The sequence below is a fragment of the Molossus molossus genome, unplaced genomic scaffold (genome assembly GCF_014108415.1).
Source record: "Molossus molossus isolate mMolMol1 unplaced genomic scaffold, mMolMol1.p scaffold_m16_p_12, whole genome shotgun sequence".
NCBI classification, from domain to species: domain Eukaryota; kingdom Metazoa; phylum Chordata; class Mammalia; order Chiroptera; family Molossidae; genus Molossus; species Molossus molossus.
Window position 1 is genome coordinate 98,045,567 of NW_023425347.1, and position 27,763 is coordinate 98,073,329.

Sequence of the window (27,763 nt, forward strand, 5' to 3'; positions counted from 1 at the left end):
GCTCCCACCGCGGCATCCCTTTTGGACTTCAAAGGCTCCCCCAGCATTGTCTGTGCCGGCGGGCAGTGGCCCTGAAAACGTGATCAGAGGCGGCCAGTGTAGGGCAGGCCCGGCCCGCGCCCTGCGCTCTCGCTGGGGCCCGTGGATTCCTCCCTTTGCCACCAGCACCACCCTGGTTACAGCTCTGCTCCCCGGGCCTCTGTCCTCGCCTTCCTCTCCCCTGGCATCCCTGCTGACCAGCCCAGCCCGCTGCCCTTCTCCCGGCCTCTCAGCCACAGCCTCACACCTCTCTCATGGCATCGGGCCACCTAGAATGTGGGGAGCTGCAAGTCTCCACCCTTCATATCATCCAGGAGAATCTGAAGCACAGTGAAGGGCCTCTTGGGGTGATGGGAGCTGGGACAAATGGGTTCCTGGACATCCGTGTCCCATGCCAGTGCTTGTTCTTGTTCCTTTCTTTTTCTCCATCCTCTCCTGGTAAGGAGAAGCTGACTTTGTCCTGAGGCTTCTGCCCATCCCTTTCCTCCACTTCTTGGCAAGGTCCTGATTGGACAGTTCTGTCCCCCAAACAGTGGGAGGGAGCCTGGTATCTCTGATCCTGGAAGTCATCCCTGCGTGTTTTCATTCTCTGGAGCAAGACTTGGCAAAGTACAACCCGTGGGCCAAATGTGGCCCACTGCCTGTTTTTATAAATAAAGTTTTATTGGAACACAGCCATGCCCACTCCTTTTTCTATTGGCTGTGGCTGCTTTCACTCTACAATGGCAGAGCTGGGGAGCTACAACAGAAGATGTTTGCCTGCAAAGCCTCAAGTATTTACCATCTGGCCCTTAACAGAAAAAGTTTGCTGGCTCCTGCCTTCTGCTCTTTTTTTTTTTTTAAGTGGTAATATACAAAACATGAAATTTAACATTGTAACCATTTTTAAGTTCCGCGGCATTAAGAACTTTCACAATGTTGTACAAACCTCATTCCTCCCTGTCTTCCGTGGGATGGCTCTGAGGGCCCCGGCTGTTGTCTGAGTGTACTGCCCTGAGGTTGGAGGCTCAGGACAGCCCTGACCTATGGGAGCCGCCCCCTCTCCCTCTTGTCCGTAGGGCCTCATCCCCTGCTCAGTCCCACCTTCCGAGAAGTCCCCACTTGTCTTCTCCTCGACAGCCACTGTTTCCTCAGACCTCTTGCTCCCGGCACCCCCTGTGTCTCCACCCTGTAGCCTTTAGCAGATTCTCAGCTCCACCATTCTCTCTTCCTTAAGTTGAGCGGAGTATCGACTTTGCGGGGTTGAGACAAGTAAATGAGTTAATGTAGCCAAAGGTGTCTAGCCTGAGGCCTGACAAGTAGCTGGTGCCCATGACCCTCCTTCTCTCCAGCCTTCCCTCCTCCTCCCCCTGGGCAGGTTCCATGGAGGTCCCCACCCCTGCCCCAACCTTCGGAGTCTGGCGGCCCCCTGGGGCCTCCACGGCTGCTGCCGGGGCCTGGGTCGCTGCAGAACCTCTCTGGGCAGCAGTGTCTCCATCTGTAAAAGGGTCCTGACCACCACACTCTTCCGTCACAGGTTGTTGCAAGTAGAAACTGGGACACCGCGGGGAAGCTGTGCAGGTTGTGTCAGGGGTGCTGCGGCTGCCAAGAGGGAAGCAGGTGGGCTCCTGCTCAGCAGGGGGACCAAGGCGCTCTGGCACGTTACTGCTGCTGTGAGCTCGTGCGGGAGCCAGGCTGCAAGCCCCAGCCCCCGAGGAAAGGCTGGCAGGGAGAGAGGTCGGGGGAGGGGAAGGAAATGAAGCTGGGCAGCCGTCAGAGGTCTGAGACGGGAGCTGCGTCCTAGCACGGTTCACTGGCCACCCTCTCCTGCTGCTTCTGCTGCTGTCTCCCTACTGTCCCTCTTCATGGGCGCCTGGCCTTCGGTGCACCTCTTTTCCCCTCCAGCCTTCTCTCTGCATCTCACTAGTTTCTCTTCCTCCACGCCTTCCCACCACCCAGACTGCTACACCCCAACTCCATAGTTCTCTCTCTCTCTCTCTCTCTCTCTCTCTCTCCTTTTCATCTACTCCGAAGGCTTTACTTTACTTCCTTGTCACCCTAATTGATTGCATTAACCTTTCAGCGTATTGGATTTCCTCGGCATCGTGCAGAGAGCCCTGCGCAATATGCTTATAATCTGAGCCGTAATGGACAGTTTGCAGTCAACAAGCCCCTTCTCCCATCTCTGCCATCGGTCCCGTTGACATCTCTCTTGCCCAGGCTATCGTGGCCACTTCCCCTGCCAGCAGGGGTGGGGCAGTAGAATAGGGCAGGAAAGAAGCAGACACAGCTTGATCCCCCCATGGCCTTCCCTGCCTCCTCTCCTGGCTCTGCCTCCCGCCCTGCCTCTGCTTGTCCAAGCTCCTGGGCCGGCTGGGTCCCTGCCAGGCCTCTGGTCTTCAAGTCCTCTCAGCTCGGCGCTCTGCTTCTGGGACTCTGCATAATGAGTGGCTGCTGGGCCCAGCTTGGATCTGGGGACTAAGAGTCCCCTGGCTCCACCAAATAGTTCTCAGAGCAAACCGAGCTCTCCTGCTTGCCTGGGAGGCTTTGGGGGAAGGACAGTGGTGACCAGGAGGTGGAGGGTGGCCGAGAAGAGAAGTCTGAGCCATGTGGGTTTGCCTGGCCCCCAACTGGAGGCCTCTGTGGACCTTCTGGAAGCTGGGCTCACTCTTGGAAAGGGTGTGGGAGCACAGGGGAGACAGAAAGAAGGGGATCTTCTGAAGTCAAGGGAAGAGAGAGACAAAGACCCTGCTGGGTCTGGCCATGGGCACTGGGCAGCAGCAGCCTCTCCCAGTGGGCACTCAGATGCCCAGTTTGGACCCTGTTTCCCACTCTGGTCCCGGGGTCGTGATCTGGGTGCTCCGTGGGAGATGTCGCAAAGTCTCTGTTTCCTGTCTGGTTTGGAGTAGCTTTGGACAGGATCACCTGCCTTCATCAAGGGAAGAGACGTGATAAGCCACAGAGCAGCGGGCTGGAGAGCAGGACAGCTCGGCCTGACGGAGGCTGGGAGGGGAGGCAGGAAAGGATGAGAGCTGGCTTCTCGGCTTGGTAAGAATGAGCGTCCTCCAGTTGGTTCCCTGATGGGCACCTGCTTGTCTAGCAGAAGGCGAAGGAACCGGCCCATGCCAGCTGCCTGGTCCTGGGAGCTCAGTGAGTCCTGGCCTGTAGGTCCTGGCTGGGGCTGCCAGCCCTCAGTGCACAGTCTGGTCTGCTAAGTCTTCATTCATAACAGGATGGATGTCGGTTGAATACATTAATGTCAGGCCGGAGGAGCAGGCCGGAAGGTCCCCTAGCCCTGGTACTTTCTCTCTCTCACACTGGTCTCTATCCCTGACCCCGCCCCCATCATCTTCTACGTCTGACCAACCCCCCCGCCCCCCAGCCATCACTCCATCACGCCGAAGGGCAAGCTTTGGCAAGAGGAGGCCAGACTAGGTCCTTCCTATCCTCTCCCAGGGATTTTGGGGGTGGGCAGAGGGCGCAGCAGGGAGAAGACAAGCAGCGAATTAAAGTTTGGTGATTGTCAGTGTCAGGAGAAGCTAAATAACCCTGTAACTAGTATGAAGGTGAATTCACGGTCTGCTGCACATGGAAAATATGAGTGTTCTGTGAGACGGGGAGAGTGAACGGCAGCCTGCCCGCCACAGTGGGCAGCCTCCTCTCCAGGGACCCGGGCCGCGAGGCAGGAGGAGGGCCATGCCCTCTCCCATCCCTGCCAGGGAGCAGCCACCCAGGAGCCCCGAACAAGTATGAGGGCATCTCAGCTGCTTGACAGCCTACTGGCTGGGCACCAGGGACCCAGGTAGACGCTTGTAAGCACTCAGCAGTATACATTCACGGGCACCAGCCCAGGCCCTAGGCCAGCCGTCCTCCCAGGTCCACAGCAGGCACTAATCACTAATTCTCATTGAGCACTTCCTCTGTGCCAGGCTCTGTACTGCGCCCTTATGACAACTCGATGCAATAAACGCTACTATTATTCTCCCTTTTGCCCCACTTTTAAAACAACCACTTTATTGAGACATAATTTACATGCAAGTGTATAATGCCCCAGATTGTGTGGCCGTCACCACTGTCTAACTGATATTTTCATCACCCAGAAGGAAACCCAGTGCTCGTCAGCAGTCACTCTCCGTTCCCCTTGACCCGGCCTTAAGCACTCGCAGTTATTAGCCCCTCTGATACTGAGGATGTGGAGGCTCAGAGAGGGTCGGTGACTTGGTTCAAGTTGCACAGCCAGTGAGTGATGGAGCTGGGGTCGGAACCGAGGCAGGAAGCTCCATGAGGGGCTGCCCGATGTCCTGGCTGCCCTCCGCAGCCCACATGCTTCCAGCAGCATGAGCTCAGGCGTGTATGAGCACCATCCGAACACGCAGGCCCCACGGCGACACGCATCTCTCTGCAGGTCCGCTTGCGATTCCACACAGAACAACCTCACAGCCCTCGGCAGGACAGCCAGCCTCCCCTTCTCTCGAGCCTTCTCTTCCCCAGCCCGGCTTCTGGAAGGGAGGGTTGGCACAAGAACCAACAGCCACAGGAAGCTGCAGTGGCCGGTGAGACCTTGGTGGTTTCGGAATTTTAAAATGAGAAATCCCCGTATCTCCTGCAGCTGATAATTGTAACTGAAATAAAATGCCAACACAACATTCCAGAACAGGTCCCTGCCCAGGTTAGGGCCACAGGCTGGGCCGTGCCCACAGGGGCAACTCGACTAGCTCTGTTCCCCGAATCACACCCTCTGTCTTTCCTTCCATCTTCCACTCTCTCCTTTGCTTCTGGCCTTTTCCTTCTCACCCTTTTCTTCCCATCTGCCTCTTTCTTCTTCTTCACACTCTCATGTTCCTACCCCAAAACTTAAAATAAAAAAACAACAACAAAGGCTTTGGACCACACTCTTGCCTTTGCAAAATTTGGGAATTAATGTGAAACTGACTGCCTCTGATAAGAGATAAATACAAGGGTGAGAGACAAAAGGAGAGGTACACAGGAGAGAATGAATGTCTGTTGGATTTGGTTTGGGGTTTTTTCCTTCTTCTCTCTCCCTCCAAAGTGGAGGATCCGGCCCGGCCAGTTTGGATATTTATTAAGAAAAAGCCAAAGATAATTAACTTTTTTGTTTTTGTTTTGTTTGCGGGTACCTCCCCTGCTGGCACTCCTGACTGCCTGGCAAATTAAACCTGCTCCCTGGGTGCTGGGCTGCTGCAACTCACAACTCACAACTGCTGGCTGCCCCGAAACCGCCAGGCCCGGCAGCTGCCCACCAGCCACCTACCTTGGGTTTCAGACCCGGGGTCACTTTATGCTGCCATTGATGCTACCTCCCCAGGCTCTTCTGACTCCTAGAGCAGCCTTTAGAGCAGGGTAAGTGGTCTGGGTGGGGGAGAGGGGGACAGAGGAGGGGCTCCCATTGGGGTTGTGGCCATCGCTTCCCTAAAAGTAAGTGGGGTAAAAGCATGCGCTCTCCCATGGGGCAGGGCTATGTCTTCTGGCCAGTTCAGGGCTGTCGGCTTCCCAGAGACAAGGGGCGAGAGGTACAGGGAGAGGCCAGATGTGGATCATGTCAATCTTTAGCTCTTCTTCCAGGAGGGTGGGAGACTGCCAGGACCCATGGCCCTTGGGGATACTCTGGAGAAGACTCGGGGCCATGGGACCATCCCATGTTATCCGTCCACCCTCAACACCAGGCTCGGTGGCCTGCCACCTCTGACCCAGCCCAGGCCATCTGGGGGCCGGCAGTGTGGTTAGAGAGCTGGCACTTGGTTAAGAAGCTAGCTACCTCTGGTCTGCTGCCCTAGAACCATGAGAGCCCCGAGGCCAAGCTGTGATCCGAGCCCAAGCGCAGGCCAAAGGTCAAGAAGGTGGCAGTCACAGACTTCTTGGCTAGGGACAGAGTTGAGGGCTTCTCAGGAGTTGGGACAGCCAGTGAGGAAGGCAGGTTTTCTCCAAGGGTCAGCCCAGCCCCAGCTGCATGGATTTGGAGGTGTGGTTTGCCCCTCTTCTAAATTACTCTGCCTCGGCCCCTCCCCTGACAGGGCCCAATCCTCTGCCCACTGGCTTCATCCCCAAGTGGGCAAGTAGACAGCAATGTGAGGTCCCTCCAGGTGAGAAACCTGCTTTGGAGCTGGGCACCGAGAGGAGGGCATTTTTCAAGGATTTTGCTGGCCCTTTTTTTTTTTTTCTATGAAATATAAGGATGTGCAATTTTTTTGGTTTCAATTTAGCATTGGAGAATTTTATAATTTAGTAATTAAAATCTCTGATAGGCTTTAGAAATTGCGGCTAATTGAATTTAATGGGAAGATGATTTTCAATTTTATTTGATTACCGGGACCCCTGGCATCGGTATTTATGGGAAAAAAATGGGAAATGTGCTGTGTGGGCTAAGATGGCATAATTGAATTAGGGATAATCGGATTTCTCCGTCATGAATTTCACTATAATTTTCCTATAATTTTCCATTAGATATCTAGTTTACAAATATTCACAAAGAAATGAAGCTCTTTCGGAATGGAGATTGCTGGCTAACAGGATTACGGGGCCAAGCGTGCGGCTTTGCCAGCCCCTACACCGCCATAATGCGATCCCTGTATCTGCCTTACACTTAGCTTGAGCCTGGCCTCAGTCCCTCGCTCCGCCACCCGTCTCGCTGCTCCTCTCTGCCCTTTGCTTCCTTCGTCCCTGTTTACCCCCTGCCCTGACACCCGCCCTTCCATGGCCCACCACCTCTCGTGCCCTGGCAGACTACCCTGTCCCTGTGCCAGGGCATCTGGGCTCTGCCCTCCGTGTCCCCACCGTGCTTCCTGTCCATACTTCGCTGGCTCGCTGCTCTCCCTAACGCCCTCCCTCCATCAGCCTGGCGAGTGCACACACACACAAACACACGGACTCCCTCGCAGGTGCGAACATGCTTGCTCACATGCACACACAGCCCTTTGGCCAAGGCTTCTGTGCCCTGGCCCAGTCGCCTCGGAGGGAACCAGTTTATTGGGATCTTGGGGTGGGGTGCAGGAACAAAAGGAGCTTTGTTCAAGTTTATGTGAAAGTTACAAATTCAAAATGAGAGCAGATAAAGCATGAGATACCTGGTGTGTAAACAGGCTGGTGAGTGAGAAGGCCCCAGGCTCGGGAGGGAGAGAGAATGAGTGGGCAAACTGGGGGTGTGAGGGGACTGGGAGCCAGCAACTGCAGTTTGCCCCGGGGAGAGCCCACGGTTTCCCCTGGACTCGTATGAAGGTGCTAGGTGGTGGGACTGCAGGTCTCCACTTTTTCTCTTGGAGGTGAGGTGAGCAAGGAGGAGTTGGTGGCTCTGGGCCCAGGGCCTTGAGACCAGGAGGAATTGTGGTATTGGGCTTTTCGTCCCCCAAGTCCTGGGCACAAATGTCCTCACTGTGACCTGGCCTCGGGGCCTCAGGAGATGTTACTGCATCAGGATTCTCAAGTCCGAAATGGGCCATAGATACCAAAGTTCTGGGCCTCTTGCCTTCCTATGAGCATACGCCCAAAGAGACAGAGACAGAAACCTGGGACCCCTCCATTATGCGGTCTCTGACTCACACCCAAGACCTCAGTGCCTCAACCTTCTCAGACCTTCTCAAATCAAAACACGAGATGGCCTCATTTTCTGTGCCTCTCTGGTCTGTTCACCGAAGGCCTCTCACCCTTGGGCAGGGCCTCTTAAACCTACAGCAGCTGATCGTGGCCATAATCTTGGCCGAGCGGAGGCTCTCCGGGCAGCCCACACCTCCCTCCACCACTGGTTGCACTTAGTGGGTCTCTCTGGCTGGCCCTGCCTGCTCTGCCTGCCTTCCGCTCTGTTAGGTCTGCCCTTTCAGCCATTCCTCTCCAGTCTTTGTCCACCAGAGGCCTCAAAGGCATCGTGCAGCCAATCCAGTTGGCCTTGCCTCAGTAACCGGAAGGTGTGTCCTTCCATGCTCCGATCGCCCTCAGCAGAAGCCCAGAAGGGCTTCAGAAGTACCCAGCAGGCCTGTGGGTCACATATGCAGAGAGCTCCCCATACATGCAGACACCTTCAAACATACCCAGAAATCACCCTTCTGCCCCTGTGTCTTCTGGCTTCCTTCTGTGTCCCAATTGCCCTGAAAGGGAATCGGACACTCAGGACTGGGGTTTGGGATCGACTCTCTGTTGTTACAACCCAAAGCTGCAGATCTTGCTTTGGGAAGTCATGGGTGGGAGCACCCAGAGTCATGTGTGTACCCCAGAGCAGTTCTGGACGAAGAGATGCCCTGTCTGAGATCCTGCATGGGGAGCAGAAGCTCATGGTCCTCTCTGCCCTGTGCCAGCAGCTGTACCAGCTTCTGGGTAGCATGTGGCTTGGTTTGTTTTAAGAGCTTTGCTCCCTTATTCAGAGTTTTAGGGTCAGAGGACACTCAGTAAAGCTTCTGGGCCTCCACCTACTGTTCCTACAGGTATGAGGCAGGCTTGAAGGTTGGAGGGTTGTGTGGCAACCAGGAATGCCAAGAAGGCATCAGGAAGGGCAGTGAAGTGGGTGAGGGATGCTAACCTCCCTGTGAGACCATTTGAAACTAAGAGCAATCTAAGAGAAGAAAACAAAGGGAAAGTGGGAGAAAGAGTAGATTGTTAACTCTCTGACTTCTTTGCCCCAAGGCCTCCGTGGGCCCTTGGCTTTGCAAATAGAATTGTTGCAAAAATAGGCCAGCACCATTTTGCTGAATGGGGCCCAAAGACCAGAGAAAGCCGCGGGGGTTCTCCTATTGAAGGCAGCGTGGCCTCCCCTGAAACAGGAGAGGGATGGAAAGCAACAGGGTGGATGCAGAAGGGACAGAGGAAGAGCTAGTGACATGTGCCCTCCAAGTACTTCACATTGCTGCTTGCTTGGCTGCCTCCTTCCTTGAGCACCCCCTCCCCATGCCCAGCGAGTAACTTCGGTCACTAATAAGGAATCTCAACTTATCCCGCCACAGCAGGGACGTTTGGGGGCCATGGCAGATAGATCCAGCAAAGTGCCTTCTCTGAGAGGAAATGAGGGACAAGGAGGGGACAGAGGTGGCAGGATGCTGGCTTCTTGGTTGAGGGGTGCCTGTGCCCCATCTGCCAGGGCCCTTCACGGGGCACATCGGCAGAGGTGAGAGGGTGGGAAGGAAAACCCAAGTGATGGCACTCCGAGAAGAGAGAAAAACTTCTGCCCTGGCGGGATGAAGGAGGAAGGAGGTGCTGACCTCCCTCGAGTCCTGTCTTCGGGGCTGGGGGGCTAAACTTGGGGCAGGAGGAGGAGAAAGGCCTTAGAGCAGGGCTGTGCAGCAGCCCGGGTCGGCCCGGGTGGGCAGGGCACCAAGGCCCATTTTAAACGCAAAGCTGAACCCGAAGTGGTGGAAACCGGGGGCAGGAGCGGGAGGGGTCCCACGCGCTCCCCGACCCTTCAGCCCTTGCGATGTGCAGAGCTGCACGAGGCCGACACCCCCACCCCCACCGCCCCGGAGTTTTTTCTTCTTCGCACTAAAAGGCAACCCCACCACCATGAGGTTCGGGGACACGGGCGAAACGAAACCCTGTACCCGGGCACTCCGAGTCCGCGGGGCGCGCGAAGGGAAGCGCGAGAGCGCGCGGCTCGGCAGCGCGACCCCGCGGCGCTCACACCTGCGCGCCCCCCCCCCCCGCCCCGCCCCGCCCGCGCGGCAAAGTTTGCGCGGCCGCGAGCCGCAGCCCTGGACGGCCCGGCGCCCGGGGGCGAGTCCGCGCGCCGCCGTCGAGTCGCGCCCGCGAGGCCCGAGCGCAGAGGGGAGCGTGCGAGCGCGTGCCCGCCGGCGGCCCACAGGAGTTGGCACCGGGGCGCGAGCATCGGCCGCCGAGCCCCCGCCTCCAGCCCCTTCTCGCAGAGTCCCCGCCCCCCTCCTCCCGAAGTCTGAGGTTTGGGGAATCACTGAGCCCATAAGGCCGGCCGCCCGAGCCGGTGCGCTGAGGTGTCGCGCGCGCGCGGGAGCCGGCGCGTGTGGGAGCGGGCGCGCGCGGAGGAGCGGGCGCGTGCGCAGGGCGAGCGCAGGGCGCCGGCGCGCGCCGGGGAGCGGGCGAGCGCGAGCCCATTCACTCCGGCACCCCGGCGGGCGCGCGCGCGGGCGGGCCGAGCTCTGCTCTTTCACCTGCCGGGGCGGCGCGGGCCAAGCCCGAAGGAGGCGGCGCCGCGGCCGCCCTGCCAATCACCTCGGCGCCTGGCAGCGCCCCCGGCCGCTCCCGCCCGCCCGCTCCCTCCTGCCAAACTGTTACCCTGAGTGTTACCGTCAGGAGCAATGACATCAGGGCTTTAAAACAACTTGTTATTCGGGGAGTAATCAGTTGCAATTAGGCATTAATTAAGTATTATGAAAGTTGATTATTTAAGTGAATTCGGCTTTCGACTCTCCGACTATGGTGAGTACCCGAGTGGGGCGGGGGAGGGCCGGGGGCGCGCCGCGGGGCTCCGACCCCAGCGCCGGGCTGGGGGCGCGGGCGGGGCGGGGGCGGCGGGAGCCGGGCCGGCGGGGCGGGCGGGGGCGCCCCTCCGCCTGGCGGGCCGGCCGGGCCCCCAGACCCGGGCCGCGTCTATAAATAGTTTCTCTTTTAGTTTAATAAACTCGGAGCGGAGCGGAGCTGCTCTGCGTGTGCAATGCCGGAGCGTGAGAGCGAGAGGGGAGGGAGGGAAAGTTTCGCTCTCCCTCCCCGGGCCCCCTTCGCATTTCTGCCCCAGTCCCGGGGACTTGTCCGCCCCCCGATGGGGGGCGCGGCGGGCGGAGGGGGCGGAGGGGGTGTGGAGTGGGGAGCACGGCGAGAGACTAAACGGATCTTTTTTTTCTTTCCCCTTCTGTTTTCGGCGATCCTCGAAGAGTTTGGGACCAAAGAGAGGAGAATGGATCTTGGTACAGGTACCGGCGGTGGGAACCAGGGGAGGCTCTTTCACTTTTCTTTCGGTTCTTTTACGGAAGTTATTATTTTTAGCCCAATGAGGTAGCAGCTGGGCAGGGGGCGGGGGCTGGCCAGGCGAGGGTCCGGTGTCGCTGCGCCGCTCGCCCCGGTTTCTGGATTGCGAGGCTTCGGATGATATTATTGTTACTATTTGTTACTTGCTTGGTGACTATGACTAATTTGATGCTTGTCATTGTGAAAGAACGGAGGGGAGAGGGAGCTGGGGGGCACCCGGAGAGAGGATTTAGGGGGTTTTCGTGGGGTTTTTGTTCTCCATGTTTTTTGAATGGCTCCGTGTGTTTTCTGTGTTGTTGTTTTTTTCCCCTGCAAAGATCTCTGTGTGTCTGGCTGTGGGGTGTGTGTTTTATTTTTTTAGTGGGGGGTGGTTTAGTTTTTGAAAGCAGCGTCCTGTTGGGAAAGGTGGTTAGTCTGGTTTCGGGGCGACTGTCTCAAGGTAAAGGAATTTAATTTATTTGGGACAAGGCTGTGTCGGATGATCAAGCTGCTTATTATGGCTAATGAGTATTTTTCACCTGAGAATCCGTGGGATGAGGCGGCTGTTATCAGTTCAAAGTGTTGGGCCCAGGACTCTCCCCCATCCCCCTTTTTAGCCCCCACCCTGGGTAGGGGTAGAACAAACAAACTACTAAATTTGGACCTCTGGGTTTTGCGGACCTAGGTGGCACCTAGGCTAGGGTTCCAGATAGCATGGTGCCAGCCTGGGGCAGAGTGTATCCAGAGATGTTGGGTGTTTTATTGGTTTTAATCTAGTTTTATTCAATATTTCTCTTCATTTCCCATCTGGGGTTCTAACCTAAGTCGGAGCCAGATTTACCATAGGCTTTCCATTAGCTCTCTCTTGAAACCAAATTTTGACCAGGACCCTCAAGAGCCTGGTCTGACAAGAGCAGCTGGCTTCTTCCTAAATGTTTTTAAAACAGGTTGGTAGTTCATTAAGACTGATCTCTGAACCCTTCTCGTTCATTTATAGAAGGATAAGTAGTATTATTGGTGGCTGTTAGAGTTGTTGTTTATAATGGGCCCAAGTTCATAGCATTGTCCCTTGGGACCCATGAACCGACACTTGACCTTCTGAGGTCAAAGGGGATTGGACAGAGAGGACAGGAGGGCAGCACTGGGGGGCCCTGAGGGGTGACATGGTGGTTGGCTTTGGATAGGGGATGTGCGAGGGAGAAGGGGTGGTTCACAGTGCCAAGACTATGTCCAGCCAGGTGTGATGTTGGTGTTTCTGATGTGGAGGTCCTGAGGACCTTTGTGCCCAGGAAGGGTGTGACACCCCCTGCTGGGCAAAGTGGTGAAGGTGTCTAAGGCCTCTGCTGCCACCCTGCCCCTCCCTGCCTCTCCCTGCCCTTCACTCCCACAGAGAAGCAGCCCGCCCCCACCTCTAATCAGGTGTCTCATCACCTCCCTCTCAGGCCCCAACCCCCTTCTACGGAAATGGGGCCCCCACCCATTTCTATAAGGAGCAGACCTTACAGATGGGCTGGGTGATGCGCCACTCCCTACCTGGAGCAGGCCGAGCCTCTGCTTGTGGGCGGGCACTTGGAACCCAGGCATTACTCAGCTGGAAGGCGGGGCCCTCTTCGTTCTCCTCCTTCTCACCTGGGTACCAGCTGGACCTGGTGTCCATCCTCCTGCCCTACCCCAACCAGCCTTCCCATTCTACTGTGGGGGCACGATGGCAGAGCCCTTCTGTAGGGTGTCCCTGACTAGAGAGAGCTTGTGGGTGGCAGGACCTCTTGTAGCATCTCTTCTGGGCCTTAGGGAGACTCACTTCAACCAGCATTCCAGGGACAGGCTTGGGAAACTTTCCCCAGAAGCTAGAAGGGCCCCTGAGGTCAGCAGGTCCCTCTTGTAGCTGGAGTGAGGCACTCCCAGCAGGACCCAGGCCTGGACTCTGCCACTCAGTGAGGGGAGGTCCAGGGTGTCAAAGTTCTGACTGTTTCTTGGAGGAGTCATCTAGTGATACCATCTCAGCCTTTTCTTTGAACTTGGAAGTTTCACTTAATCTCAGAACTTCAGAAGAAAAACACATTTTCCCCTCTTCACAAAAAAAGGGAAGCAGGTGGGAACTCTGAGATCCCCTGTGAGCCATCTCCGGCTGACTCCATGGTCCTCTTCCCTCCATCTCTGGACTGTACTCCTGGACACAGCCAAGCCCGGGGCCCCATTTGTGGCCAGGGATCATGGCTGGTGCAGTGAGGGGCTCTGTTTTGTGGGACTTTGGGCAGCTGCTACCCAGGGTCTCTCTAGCAATAGTACGAGGCTGGAAACACAGGCCCCAAACGACTGTTGACACCAGGGACCCAGTAAGCACTGGATCATGGATCAACATCACCTCCAGCTTTAGCGAGGTCTAGGTCCTGATGCTCCCCAGCTATAAGTAATCCAGTCGTGGGAGAACCAAGGCTTCTCAAGAGGAGACAAGCAGGATCTCAAGACCCTCAGGGGCCATGTGGATCCCTTTCCCCCACCACAGTTCAGCCAAGGGCTGGATCAATCTGGACGTCTTGAGCAATAAAAAATGCCGATGTCGTCCTAATTCACCAGGCCCCGAGATGACAGCAAATTTACATTTTTTAATTAAACTAGCAGCCAGTTTTTATGAGAGGGGGTTGGGTTATGCAAATCAAATGGTTGTGTACGGAAGATTAGGAGAGTTTGGGAATAAATTCCACAAATGCTAATAAAAAAAAAAGGGAAAGAGAAAGAGAGGGAGGGAGAGAGGAGAGAGAGGAAGAGAGGAGGACATAGTTCCATTAGGCCCTTTTAGAGTGATTTCCCTGGAGGAGGGAGTCAGGAGGGGGAGGGGAGGCAAGAGGAAGCTTCAGACACAGGTAAATCGGTCTGCACTTGGGAAGCTCCCCAAGATTAGGCCCCACTAGGCTGATTCCTAGGCCCTTGACAAAGCTGGAGGCCAAGAGAAAGTGGTTGTTCTACAGTGGCAGAGTTTTGAAAAGGAACTTGCCCTTGATTTTCTGGGAGCTAGCTATAAATTGTCCCACTCTCCCTTGGGGGGACTTGAGAAGAAGGGGCGGGGCTGTTCAGGTTTAGGGCTGTCCATCAGAGGGTCCAAGGTAGGCTCTGGCAGGTAAAGGGCCAAATAGGCAAGTTCAAAGGGATGGCCAGGGACTGCAGGGGGAGCTGGTGAGGGGCTGCAGGCAGGTTGTAGAGGCGAGTCAGGGGGAGGAATCAGTGTGCTCCTGGAGCCAGGCCTGCTGCTTCCCCCCCCCCCCCCCCGGACTAAGCTCTGCTGGGATTCCAGGCTGAGTCCCCCTTGCGCTGCATACAGACCCCCCATCGCCTCCTGGCCCTGGCCACAGCTTGGAGGAGGCCAGGAAGGATGGGGTCAAGGGAGCTGGCTCAGGAGCTTGGTTCTTGGGGTGGAATTTCCTAGTAGCCGCATGCTTCCGGGGCACACAGTCTCAAAGTAGAAGAAAGGCTGCAGACTTCTTCTAGGGAGGGGGGGGAGGTATCGGGCCCCAGGGGGTAAAAATCTTGGTTTTCCCAGCCTGGCCCCTGCTGACCTGAGTGTCAGCCCACCTCCGGACTCTCAGGACTTCTGTGAGCCCCCTGTTCAAAGCCAGCACCTTGCCAGGAGGCTTCTAAACCTTGCTGGCCATGGCTGCCCCTCAGAACCAGTGTGTCTTGGGGTTTGGGACGGCTCGTGTGCTGTTTTGGAGAAGAGATTCTGCGCTGGGTTTGGGGCAGAGCAGGTTGCCCTCGATTTTCCTTCCTCAAGCTTTTACTTGGCCAGGTACACCCACTCGACCAGTCTAAGCTGGGGCCAATCCCTGCAGTCAAGTTGGGCACCGGTTTTGCCAGTCTGCTGTAGGGGTAGGTGCTTTAGTACCATCTTGGCAAGAAGGAACAGTCAGAGCCAAGGACAGAATGGGCTGTCTTGGAAGTGGCGAGTTTCCTGGTGCCATTCAAACAGAGGCTGGCTGTGTGTTCGGAGGGCTTTGAGCATCAGATGACCTTTAAGGTCTGCGGGACTCTGACTCCCAACTTAATTTTACCAGAGGGATTCAATGGGGGCAATCTGGTGGGAGGGGCTGAGTGGACGAGGTGAGAAGCACATCATTTGGACCTTCTCTTTGGAAGAAAGCATTTGAGATGGGCAGCTCTGGTCTTGGAAGTGGCCGCTTGAACCAGCCCTGGCTCAGCTGTCAGAGCAAACCTCAAGGTGAAAGGCCTGGCGTAGCCCATTCCCTCCAACGGGACGCAGGGCAGCGAGGGCAGGTCTGAAAGGATCCCTGCGGGACCCCGCCCCAGGCCCTCTCCCTGTGTGGACCAGCCAGGGAAAGCCATCCACTCACCTCTCCAAGAAGGGCGCTGGGGCCAGTGGTAGTCAGATCTCTGCAGGCCTCGCTGTCCCTCCCATGTCCCCCCATCCCCCATGGCCAGGGAATCTGGCTGAGTTGCAGCTTGGGTTTTTATGATGGAAAAATGAAATAAATGGAGGCACCTTTGGAGGGCTGAGTCATGGCAGCAGCATCTCCTCCTCAAAGCTGCTGCCCTGGCTCAAGTCCCTGGGCAGGGGATTGGGTGGAGCCCCAGAGGCTCTGGGCCCTGACTCCTCCTCTTCCTAGACCCTGCCAGGTTAGTGATGCGCTTGCCCCCTGTCAGCCTCCCCTGGCTGGCCCACCATTCTTAGAAGGGTCAGGCTATTTCTCCTGCCCCTCCACCCCACCCCCCTGCCCCAAGGCTTCTTCTTTAACTGTCCTCCCTGTGCTGGTTTTTAAACCTTAATGACCCAGGCTGCAGCTCCTCTCCCTCCTCCCCCCTCCTTCCCTCCTCCTCCTCCTCTTCCCCTTCATCCCCCTCTTCTTCCTCCCCACCCTCCTCTTCTTCCCAACTCTCCCCTTCATCCCCCTCCTCCTCCTTCCACCCTCCTCTTCCTCCCAACCCTCCCCTCGTCCTTCTCCTCCTCCCCACCCTCCTCTTCTTCCCAACCCTTCCCTTCCTCCCCCTCCTCCTCCTTCCACCCTCCTCTTCCTCCCAACCCTCCCCCTCCTCCTCCTCCTCCTCCCCCCTCTTCCCTTCACCCTCCTCCTCCTCCCCCCTCTTCCCTTCACCCTCCTCCTCCCTACCCTCCTCCTCCCCACCCTCCTCTTCTTCCCAACCCTTCCCTTCCCCCCTCCTCCTTCTACCCTCCTCTTCCTCCCAACCCTCCCCCTCATCCTCCTCCTCCTCCCCCCTCCTCCCCTCACCCTCCTCCTCCCTACCCTCCTCTTCCCCACCCTCCTCCTCCTCCTCTTCAGGGGGAAGGAAGTTGCTCTGCAGTAATTACAGCCTGTGGGTCCCCAAGGCAAGCAGCAGCTGTTCTGGGATAGCCGGGCCAGGGTACAGCAGGAGGAGGAAGGAGCTGGGGACGAGGAGGAGGGCTGGCGGCCCCAGTGTGCAGAGGAGGAGACTGCTTCACTCGGCGTGACTGTGAAAGGTGCGACCTGGTGGTTCAGCATTCACCCCTGTAACTGCCTGATCACAGCAGAGCATCGTCACCCCAGATTCATCCAGACATTTTGTTCCCCCGCGGGGAAGAGACCCCATTCAGGTAGTGAGGTCCGAAATTCAGCAAGCATTCAGAAACACTTCTGTAGAAGCTACAGAAATAAAGACCACTGGTCCCTCCCAGGTTTTTGAGGCCTGCCTGGTGGAGGGAGACAGGTGTCTGTCACGCCAGGCAGAGGGCCCAGGGAGCTTTGTGAAGGATTGTTTTTGAACTTGATCGAGGATGGGAGGTATTGGACTGCTGGAGATAGGCAAATGATGTTCCCAGAACCACCCACACCTTCTAGAGTTCCACCCAGGCTCTCCTCTCTCCTCCTGTACTCCTCATCCGCCCTGAGAGCACAGCGCTTGCTCCCATTGTGCAAACACGGTGTTCTGTTCTCATTGCCCAGGCTGCCCAGCTCCCTGAAGCCAGGCCCCTCCTGCCTACCTGTCCTGCCCCTCCCCGTGTGCAGCCTCATATCCAGCTGGCCCTGGAAAGAGATAAGAGGCTGGCTGGAGACCTGCTCCTCTGAGGATCTGGTCATGCCCATGACATTGGTGTGTCAGGGCAGCACTCAGACTTCTGTACCCTGGCCCAGGAGGCCCAGGAGGCCCAGGCCAGCAACCCTGCTTGCTTCTGCTACTACTGCTCGTAATGGTGACCATTAGAGTGAGCTCTGCACGGACACCTCCCAGGGCTTGGTCCAGGGCTGGTCTTGCGCCTTCCCACTGTTAGTGCCGGTGGAATTGATTGATTGATGTGCCTCTTCACCAAGTGCCTCCTCAGCTTCTTAGTGGGGCCAGGAGGAGGCAGGCAGGAAACATTGGCCGATTCCCTTGGGACCTGGGTTTTTAGCTCCTGGAGAGCATTCTACAGCCTGATTTACAGGAATGAATGGGGCCGGGATTAGGGATGACATGAAGGAGGCAAGGAGGCGTAAAGATAAAGATAGACGTTGAATGGTTGGATGGGGACCCCATGCTATCTACGAACCATGACGGTGGCTCGGAGCTGGGAGGCCAGACTTGGCACATGAAGTCTGTGGCCTGTGTGGGGCAGGAGGGCAGTACTTCCTCCCTTGTCATCTCCATCTCCCCCAGCAGACTTCACTGCGCATGTCCATCCTCTCGAGGTCCTGCTTCCAGACCCAGGACCCCTCCAGTCAGGTAGACCCAGTGCCAGACAGAGGATCCACCCACATGGCCAGGGCAGAGGCCCCTGGCGTGGGGTTTGGCTACTCCTGAGCTGGCTGTGGGGCCTGTCCTTACAGCTTCCCACAGGCTGCCTCCTGAGGGCTCTTCTGACCCCCGAGTGTCAGTGAGCACCCTAGGCCCTTGGCTGCTGAGACCCCTCCCTGAGGTGCAGAGGGCAGTGCCTGGCTTTGGGGGAGAGGGACAGAGGAGGGGAACCAGCACATTCTGGGGCTCCAGGGAGTTCCAGAGGAAACCTTCCCGAATTGAGCCTCAGCCTGTGCTGGCCTTTTCTTACAGGGCTTTCTCCATGAACTGAGGCCCCGGGAGAGGATGTGCTCCGTGCTAGCAGAGCTGCGTTGGGTCCCGGGGCCCCGGGAGAGGATGTGCTCCGTGCTAGCAGGAGCTGCGTTGGGTCCCGGGGCCCCGGGAGAGGATGTGCTCCGTGCTAGCAGGAGCTGCGTTGGGTCCCGGGGCCCAACACAGTGAGAACACCAGAGGCATACAGGAGCCAGCAGGGAGGGAATTCAGAAACTTTGTGCACTTGGCTATGATTTTCAGCTCCCTCTAGATCGGGGCCTCCCTCCCTGCCATCCCCTCAGCCCAGGAGCTTAAAGCCACAGCCAGCCTGGAGGGCTGGGTGGGGGAGGGGGGTAACAGAGGAGCCTTGGGGGAGAATTGGCCAAGTGCCACATTGCCCAGCAGGGGGCGCCCCATCGTACCTGCCCCAGTTCTAGGGATAGGGACACTGGTCCTGGGTCTGGTCCAAGCCTTCTGGTCCTGGGTGGGGGAAGGGAAGCCTACCTTCCCCACCCCCAGAGGTTCCCTGGCTGAGTTTGTTTTGCCAGGGTGACCTGTTTAATCATCTCATTTTCTGGTGGCCGTTTATTCCTCGTTTCCACGGTTACGGCCCCATTAAGGGGAGAAGCAATAAGGCAGCGAGTCAAACAGGTAATAAAAACATTAAAGCCCATGTGCACAGAGGAGGGCGGGCAGTGGGAAGGGGGCTCAGTGAGGTGAGACCGCCTGGGGAGGCCGCCAGGCCTCGTCCTCCAGAGGCCCAGAGAGCCCCTGCTGCAGGGAGCAGAGGGCCTGCCCCGACCCCTGCTCCTGGGCTCTGCCCTTTGGGGGCCAAGACGTAGCACTGGCTCAGAACCTTCCCCAGCCCTCGGTCCCCTGGCAACAGGCTGTACGTTGGGAAGTAAAGCAGGAAGGGGAACAGTGAGAGCGAGAGTGACAGCGCCTCCCCAGGACGCGAGCCTGCTGCTTGGGTGACCTGTTTGCTCGGTGGGGGTGGGAGGTGATTTCTGACATTGTTTTGAGCTCTAGAACTTTGTTTCTGCCCACTTTATCAGAAAGCATATTTGTGGTGAGTGTTGCTAACAGGGCCAAGCTGGTGAGTAAATATTCCTGGTGCGGACAGCCCTGTGACCTTGAGAGGGAAGAGCATGGTAGGGGCCAAGGACATTCAGGGTGAAGAAGCCAGGAGGCCAAGTGGGCCTGTGCAGGGTGAGAGGCCTTCCTAGGGCGGGGTGAGGGAGCAGGGGCTTGGGTTTGTCCCCACCAGTCTCTTCCCAGCAGTGTGGTTTGTCTCAAGCTTGAGTGACACTTGTCTGGGGCTGGGCTGTGTGACTTTCTCACTGATGGGCTGGGCCAGAGGAGGTGCCGGCAGGTTCTCCTGGGGGCTCCGCAGAGACCAGGCCATCTTTCCTCGCGGAAACGGAAGCTAAAAGGAGAGTCAGCCTCTTGCCAGCCCCTCTGAGCCCAGGGGTACATGCCCCCTCCCTGGGGGCCTCCTGAGTGTCCAGGTGCCTCTGAGTGGCCCTCAGAGCCGACAAGCGAGCAGATTGGGTCATTGGGGCGACCAGAGGGGTGAGGATGCGGCTGACTCTCCCAGGGAAAGGGGGGTCAGGTCAGAGGGGCGGTGCCTTTGGCTCCTTGAGCCAGCCTGGCCCTTGGGGGCTCGGAGGGGAGAGCAGGGGGTGCTCGGGGGCTCCTCTGGGCGAGGGTCCCACTGTCTCTCTCTCCGGCGCTCCGCCCTTTGCAGGCCCACGGAGGTCTGTGTTTCCAGTGATTTTATTTCAAAGTCGATCTCTGACTAGCGAGGGAGGAAGAGAGGGAGGTCTGGGAACAGGGGGAAACCCTTTGGCTGGGAAGCGTGTCTCGGGAATGGGCCCAGATGAGTTAATATTCTGATCAAACAATTAAAAATAGAAAATGCTCCCGCGGCACCAGCTGCCGAGGCTGCTCAACAACTGTCACCAGCAAGTTCATGGGGCAGGTGGTGCCAGAACGGAGTTTTTCCACAAACAGCAAATATCAGAGATGACAGGGTAGCCCCACTTCCCTCCCAGGGCCCAGGACAGGTGTCAGGGGCCCCCCGTTCGCCTCGCACTCCCCTTGGGGCCGAGCCGGGGTCTGTGCAGCCTCAGGACTGCCCTTCTCCCCTCCGGGCCCGGCCACCGCGGTGAAGTCATCGCCAGATGCCTTGGTAATTGCTTTAAGAATCTAACTTAAACTAAGATGAAAACTTAAATTCCTGGGTGAGGAGTAATTTTCCATCCAATAGTAAATTAATGAAAGGATTATAGCCAGGGCCTGGCTGGAGGCTGTGCTCATCTGATATGTCCAAGTGACTCAGGCAAAATAGTTCTAGACCGGGGACTCCCCCAAATCTCAGGCCAGGCCCCGCCCTGGCTCTTTCTGGGCTCCACTGTAGCCTGCTGGGTTGGCAGGACGTGCTCCATGGGTGCACAGGGCCCCTCCCAGTGGCGGGTACCCACTTCTCCGAGCCCCCAGGTAAGAGGCCCAAGTGCGGCCTGTCGTCGGCATGAGAAGGTCCTGTGTCATCAGTCCACCCAAGAGATGGGCGACTCTCTGTAGTCAGCTGTGTGGTGACCAGCCCCCCTGGTTTGCCTGGAACGACCCACATCCTGTGACCCCCTGCCCCCGTCTCTGAGGCAGGAGGATGGGCTGCTTGACATACCCTCCCCTCAGGGTCCTGGGGAGCCCGGGCACCCCACGAACTGCAATAGCCTCTGTCCAGGAAGGGTTACTTACAACGGGCTCCCCCTACAGCCATCCAACACTAACCAAGGCATGTCCTGTGAGCTGCTGCGTTCCACTGGGTACATGTGAACTCGAGTGGGTGTGCGCACAAGCCTCCCCAGGCACGACAGGGCCTGCCTGAAAACCTCTTCCGGGCATAGAGAAGGCCTTGCAGCTGCAGCCCACCTCCTCCTCACCCCTGCCACTGGCCCTCTCCCCCCATGCAGAGGACATGGTACCCCACACAGATTCATGGCGACAGAACACCATGGGTTTACCCAGGGGCTTCCTTCTGAGAGACCGATGGTCCCCATCAGCTCCCCTGGAGAAAGACACAGGGAGTTGTCCTGTGTCACAGGTGGGGAAACAGGAGGCCCAGAGACACTGGCGGGTTTGTTCCCAAATGCTGGGAGACACGTACGGAGTAGAGCTTCCTTCCCATGGGGAAGAGGGGCTTCCTCGGGACGTTCCCATAGCAGCGTGGAGTAGGGGACACTTCCCGGGCCGGATTTGTCCTGTGCTGCCTGGCCCAAGTCCCTGGGTCCCATATGGAAACTGCCCCAACATGCGGACACATCCCTGGGCCTTCCGCACAAGATAAAGTGAATTGTTGATGCAAATGCGTTCTGAGCTTTTTGAAGGAAGACTCCTCTAAAGGCCTTCGTCATTGCCCATCTCCTGAGAAAGGGGCGCTCCTGTCTGTCTGCAGGGGCGGGGGGAGGGCAGGTGGAAACATTCGCGCTGGTCTCCGGTGAGATGGAAGTGAATGGACTCGACGTAGGGCTCTTCAGGAAGAAAGTCTAAGTGAGCGGGTGTTCGCGGAGACGGGGCTGCAGCTGCGTTTGCCGGATGTGTTTGGTTGAGCTGGAAGAGGTCGGGACATTGCCCCCAGTTCACTGGGAGACCCTGCAGCTCAGCCCGCCACTGGCCTTCTTTGCCGCTGAAAGGGCTGGTGCTGCCTGGGGCACTGTGCAGGATCACCTCACTGCTCTGCACGGGTCTGTGCGCGGGGAGCCCCGGGACGGCCGAGTCTGCGCAGGCGGAGTCTGAGCCCCGACCCAGCTCTCCCTGGTGTCGACCACACTGTGCTTTCAGAGGTGGGAGCAGCCAGGTGTTCTTGGGAAGACCTGCACCGCCAGAGTGGCCCCTTCCACCCTCCCACCCCACACCCACCCCCACCCCAGAGGAAGGAATTATGGGGCAGTAGGACTGAGAATTCCTAGTCTAAACAACCCAGCAAAGCATGCTCAGAGAGAGAGCCAAGCCAGACCCACAGATGGTGTGATCCGGGATTGTAACTGAAGGATGGTGGCTTTGAATGTTCCATGTTATGTGGTAGTTGCTATTCAAGCAGACAGATTGGTGAATTCCAGGCTGTGGGGATCTGAGCGGGCCCTTCTTTATTTACCTTCTCTTACCTCCGGCTGCGGGACCGGGAGTGGACTAGACGGAACAGACAGCCCTGGAGAGAGGCAGAAGGAGCAGGGGAAAGGCAGCCAGCCCCTCCAAGCACACTGTCCCCAGCTGGAGGTCACAGCCCCTCGCTAGGACCACGAGTCCCTTCCCTGATAGGAAAAGGGTCACTTTGGGGCTCCTGGGAGGCCTTCGGATGGATGGCAAATGGAGCTCCTCCCTTGAGACAGGGCCAAGAGCCCAGGGAAGGAGACAGGGATGTTTTCTGTTTCCTGGTCCCTTGGGGGCCCAGGGGCAGATTGAGACAGGCTCCTTGCAGGGAAGGTGTTAACAAACAGCAGGTGATTAAACATGACAAGCGGTGACATTTCTGTGCAGGGTTCTCAGTCCCGGCAATGCCAAGAATGAAGCTATAAACCCTGACATTTTGTGTTATGCACTGAGAGGTTTTTAATAGACCTCTCTCCCTCTTCCCCAGTCAACTTCTCCTTCCCTTCTTCGCCTCCTCCCCGCCCCCACCCCATTGTATCCCCTGCCCCCTAGAAACCTCCTGCCTCCCATTCAGCCTGGCCGCCAGGAGCCTTCCTGGGCCTCGGACTCCGGGGTCTCTGCGGGCCTCTCCCTCCCTCATCCTCACTGTCTCTCCCCGCAGGGCCAGGGGCGCACTGTTGTGACTCCTCTCCCTTGTCTTTGATCTTTCCTGTTGCCCCTCCTCTCTTGTCCCGACTCCCCCCACTCCCTCACCTCCTTTTTTTGGGCCCTGATGTCACAGCCTCACCCTTCGCTGCGGCTGTCCCAGTTGTCTGCAGTGGCAGGTGGCTGTCCTGTGTCCTCTTTGTGTTAATAACATTTCAGACAGACTTGATAGCGGGTGCAGGGAGATTGTGGGGCTTGGGATGGGATTTTCCCTGTCTTGTTTTCCATTTCCTTTTCTCCTTTTCGGGACGGAGACAGGAGGTGGAGAGAGTTGCACCGGGCTGCAAACAGTTGCTGGATTTGTTCAGATAGGGCCTGGCTGGGAACAGTTGCTCCTCTCCCAGAGACGTTGGAACAACTGGGGCCTCTTTTGTTCTCCTGGCAGAGCCCTGTGAAGGGCATTTGGAGGTGAGCGGGAAGCCCAAAGAGGGTCCGAGACCCAAGAGAAGGGGCTTGAGCCTCAGTCCTACCCAGGGAGTCCCCACCCTTGCAGACAGGAAAGGTTATCCGAGCCCCACGGGGCTTGGTACAGAAGTCAAGCCACACACCCCCAATCCCAGCTCTTCCCTTAATGAACTTGAGAAGCACTTAGTTTTCTGTATTCATTCAGTAAATATTTATTGGGTCAGGCGCTGTGCTACAATAGTGGTCCCGTCCCACAGATCCTACAGGCGAGTGCGAGAGAGATGATTAAACAAGTTATTGCAGAAGTGCTTCCACACTGAGCAGGGTGCGAGGAGAAGGCAGAGGGAGGGAGGGGCCCTGCAGAGTGATCATCTCAGAGGGCTTCCAGGAGGAAGCGCCTTTTCAGCTGGGACCTCGGAAGGATGCACAGGAGGGAGGGGTAGCCAGGCCCCGAGCTGAAGGAGGCAGGTGCTCCTGTTCCTTGGGTGCTGGTGGGCAGGCCAGAGACGGATGGTGAGTTGTGCTTCCTCACTGTGGCTGGGCCCCTTTGAGCTTGGGCAACTGGCCCAGAACTTGCTCTTCTAGCTGCCTTTCTACCAACTTAACCCATCTGTGCCTGGCATGGTGGGCAGAGGCAGAGCAGGAATGTGGCTCAACCCTGCCCCAGGCGGACAGAGAGCAACCAGTAAGTGCCAAGGACTGGGACTGCTCCTGCCTTTTCAGCCATCTCTCTGATGGCTTATTGAAACGGGGGCAGAAGAGAGGATGGAGACCTGTCTGCAGGGCAGGGCTGCAGGAGGAGCAGGGCCCAGGGGGCCGGGCTGGGGTTGGCAGCGGGCCTGTGTGTCTGCTTGCCTCCCTGCCTCCCTGTGCACCAGCCCGGGCCTGGACTCAGGAAGCCCTCCTGTGTCTCTGGTGCTGCTCTGTCTTCCCCATTAGACTCCGCTCCCTGACACCTGAAGCCATTCTCCCTGGGTCTCTAGGGCCAGCGGGGACAGTGCTAGTAGGTGCTTGGAGTTTATTTGAGAAACTCATCTGGCCCAGGAAGAAAAGGACTTGCATTAACCTTTTGAGCAAGACCAGCGAGGAGCCGGCAGACTGACCTGTGGGTCCCTGGTGTCCAGGAAGATAGGCTCCAGGGGTGCAAGTTCAGCTTCCTCACCCAACCCCAGAGCTGGCCTCACAGCCCAGTCATTCAGCCCAGCGATGGGGCAGCTGGAAGGCCTGCTGCCCAGACGGGCCTCATGGAGCCTTTGGGGCGCTTCCTTCCTGCTGTGCCCAGGACACCCTGCCTCCATACCAGTCTCCGAGAAGAGGACTTCCTGTCCTCCTGTCCCAGTGAAGGAGCCAGGGCAGGTTTCAGCCTCCACTCCCCTTCCCATCCCATCTTGGTCCTGCCTTTTTGCTAAACTTGGCCTGGGTCCCCTAATGCTCCCCTTTGTCATCCACTCCCCAGAGTCCAAGGAAGACCAAAGGAAGGGCCCAGAGGCTCAGCCCTCCTAGGCACTTGGCATCTGGGAGGGAGGGGGCATGCCCAAAGAGAGGGGAGGGGAGTCCCAGAGACAGGACTTGGCCCTCTGCCCCTGCAGATCCGGAGCCAGGTTTTACTGTAATCCCCACATCCTGTTGCAGATCCTTAATCAGCTGGTGCCCAGGTTGGGCTGGACCCTGTGGTGACACTCGGGGCTGCAGCATGGAAAACCTGCCGTGGAGCTTCCGGAGTCGGTGTGGGGCTGTGAGGACGAGGCAGGTGGAGGGGAGGAGAGGAGCCAGCGCAAGCACCGGATGTGGACAGAGCCCAGACCCACCACCCGCCGGACCCAGGCTGGGGGTGGACGAGCAGCTGTTGCAGGCTGGGAACCAGGGACATGGGAGGGCAAGGAGGGCCCCCTAGAGAACGCCAGAGTCTCTGGGGGCAGCTACATTGCCTGTTAGCATCATCGAAACAGCTGGCCCCGGGGTCCCTCTGATAGGGAGCAGGGACTTCAGTCAGGAAACAGCACAGAGGGAACCCTGGGTGCCGTTGGTTCAAGGGATCTATACTGACTAGGGCCAAAGTCCCAGGCTGGAAGGGCCCCATCCTGCGGGAGCTCTGCCTCCTGCAGGGGGATGGGCAGAGGGCCCAGACTGCATGCCCACGTTTGGGCAGCCCGGGCTGGGCTGCATCAGGGGAGCTGCAGGGGCCCCACCGAGAAGCGGGATTCCAGAACTGGCCGTGCCTTTTGCCAGAAGCAGCCGCCCTGGTGACCCAGCCCAGCGCTGCGGTCCCCACGTGAATCATGGGGAGAGCTGGGGGCAGAGTGTACCCCTCCTGGACCTCACTCCTCCAACCCGAGGAGCAGCGGTGGAGGGGAACGAGGGGAAATGTGCAGACCAGAGGCAGCCATGGAACGGAAGCCAGGAGCGGGCTGGCTGGCAGCGGGCGGGCAGACGGGCGTCTGTCCTGCCAGGGGCCCGGGCTGGCTATGCAGACAGCCTCTTTTCTATATGGAAATGAAGAATTTAGGCTAATGGAGCTCAACCATCTCTAATTTTGCGATGGCAGGAGGATTTTGATTGAAAGTAATTAAGCAAGCTAGCTGTAAAATTAATTAAAGCAAAAGGGGGGGATTTTTTATTGGATTGGATAGCGATATAGCGTCTGTCAGGCGGGGGACGGATGGGGGTGACCTGAATCCTCTGCCCTCCCCCCTCCCACTCGGGACGTTTATGTCACTTTAATCTCCTTACAGCGGCTGCTGTGCATTTGTTTGAAATAATCAAGGAAATATGGTCAGAAATTGTCAGCTTTCAGATCTAATTTACCTGACGGCCCCTGCGCGAGCCGGCGCGGCCGAGGGAGCGAGTGTGCGTGAGCGGGTGGGGGAGCCAGAGTGGGCACAGAGGACACCGGGCTCTCCGGGCCCTGCCGCGGGGAGAAGGTGCTGCCTGGGTGGGCTCCTGTCTGCAACAGGCCCCCACCACCCACCTGCTGCCTCCCCCACGCGCTGTAACCAGCTTTGGGTTTAGGGACTATAGGATCAGGGAGGTGACAGTAATTCCGTACTCCAGATGGCTGACAACTGCTAAACCCCTCCACCAGGGCCACAGTTTTAAAAATACTCCTAAATTAGTCCCCTCACATCCTCGTTGGCCTCAGCAAGGGGATTGTGAAGATGGGCTCTAGGGAGCTGGGTGGGCCGCGTCATCCATAGCACCCCTCTGCCATCCCCACCTTCTCTGGGGCTGCCTTGGGGGCTGTCCCTCCCAGGCCCTTCCCCTCACCCCAGAGTGGTCCCTGCCCTCCTTCCCCCTCACAGCACACCTCACAGATCCCGCGAGAGGAAGGCCCCTCCCCCGACACTGGGCACCCTCTTTGTGCCCAGGCTCTCTCCCCCACACCACCACCCGCTCACTTGTCCTACCCGTTTCTAGTGGGTAAACCAGGCCACAGGGAGCCAGACTGCTTGTACTTCCCTGAGAGAGTTGAGGAGCCTGGATGCCAGGCCCTGCTCCCCAGGGGTGTTGGTTCAGAGCCCTTTGGGGTCCTCGGCCAGGTGGGCCAGAGGATGGCTTGAAGCCGTCCAGCAGAGGACCCCTGTGGTATTGGGGGCTGGCGGGCCCTGGCACAGTCTCCAGAGGCTGCAGGCCGTTCCCCTACGGCACAAGCGTGTAGCAGTTTGATCTGCCGGTCAGAGGAGGGCCCGGCTTGGGAACTGGGTTTCTGAATCTGTCTGGTCCTGACAAGCGAGTGAGTGACCTGGGCTTTCGACAAGTCCCTCAACCTTTTGGGCCTCAGATCCCTTCCAGCTCTAAAGTTCTGTGCAAGTCCAGGATGGCCTTTGGCGTGAGAGCTGCCGCCCGGGGAGCTCCTTGCCATGCCCTTGGGACAGGGAGAAGGTGGGGGTTCTAGGAACAGCAGGTCAGGATGCCCGGCTCAGAGTGGACCTGTAGGAGAGCCTCGGTCCTACCAGCCCTCCTCGGAGCCTTGCCTTGCACCTGCCCTTCTCACCCCGAGTGTGCCTGCCATGCCCCTCGCCAGCTTCTGTGCTGGTGACGCAGTTGGCTTCCTCCAGCAGCGAGGGGCATGAGTGGCTGCGGTTCCTTCCAGCCTGGCCCCCAAGCAGAGCGGCTGGGGCTTGGGTAGCATCGCCTACCCCCTTGCTCTCTCTGCCTCGACCCTCGAATCTTGCCTCACATGAGTCACTCCTCTTGGAGCAGGAGGTGGAGCCCCAAAGAGCTCAACCCAGGAGCTGGTTGGGGGAGGGGGGGAGCTGTTGGCTCCTGTTCGGATTTTCAGGGAAAAGTTCTTCGTGCCCAGAGCCCAGGTGGCACTGAGGTCCCTGGGGCCCCGCACTCCCCTTGCTGACTGTGTCTGCAGGGGCCTTGGTGAGAGGCGGAGGCATTGCCAGGCACCATGGGGGCCCAGCCAGGGCCAGAGTTCTGCCCTCTGTGCCTGCCAGCTGCCCAGGAACCAGATCTTAGGAGACACGAGGCTAGAAAGAGTCTCTGGCCTCAGCCCAGCATCTCACCTCCACGTGCGACTCACAGCTGCTCAGGTCAGCCCCTGGGGCTGTGC

The 27,763-nt window shown here is 58.0% G+C and overlaps 1 protein-coding gene across 4 annotated transcripts in view; it reads left to right on the forward strand.

The window, feature by feature from the left end:
- CASZ1 (castor zinc finger 1) overlaps nt 1-27,763 on the forward strand; it is a 145,382-nt gene that overhangs the window by 82,307 nt on the left and 35,312 nt on the right. For 3 of the 4 annotated variants that reach the window (XM_036256575.1, XM_036256577.1, XM_036256576.1), the window contains one exon: nt 10,857-10,895. In XM_036256575.1, the coding sequence (XP_036112468.1) occupies nt 10,880-10,895 (16 nt within the window). In that variant the 5' untranslated portion in view covers nt 10,857-10,879. Of the gene's footprint in view, nt 1-10,250; nt 10,405-10,856; nt 10,896-27,763 lie in introns of those variants that run through there. The other variant, XM_036256574.1, reaches the window with a different exon arrangement.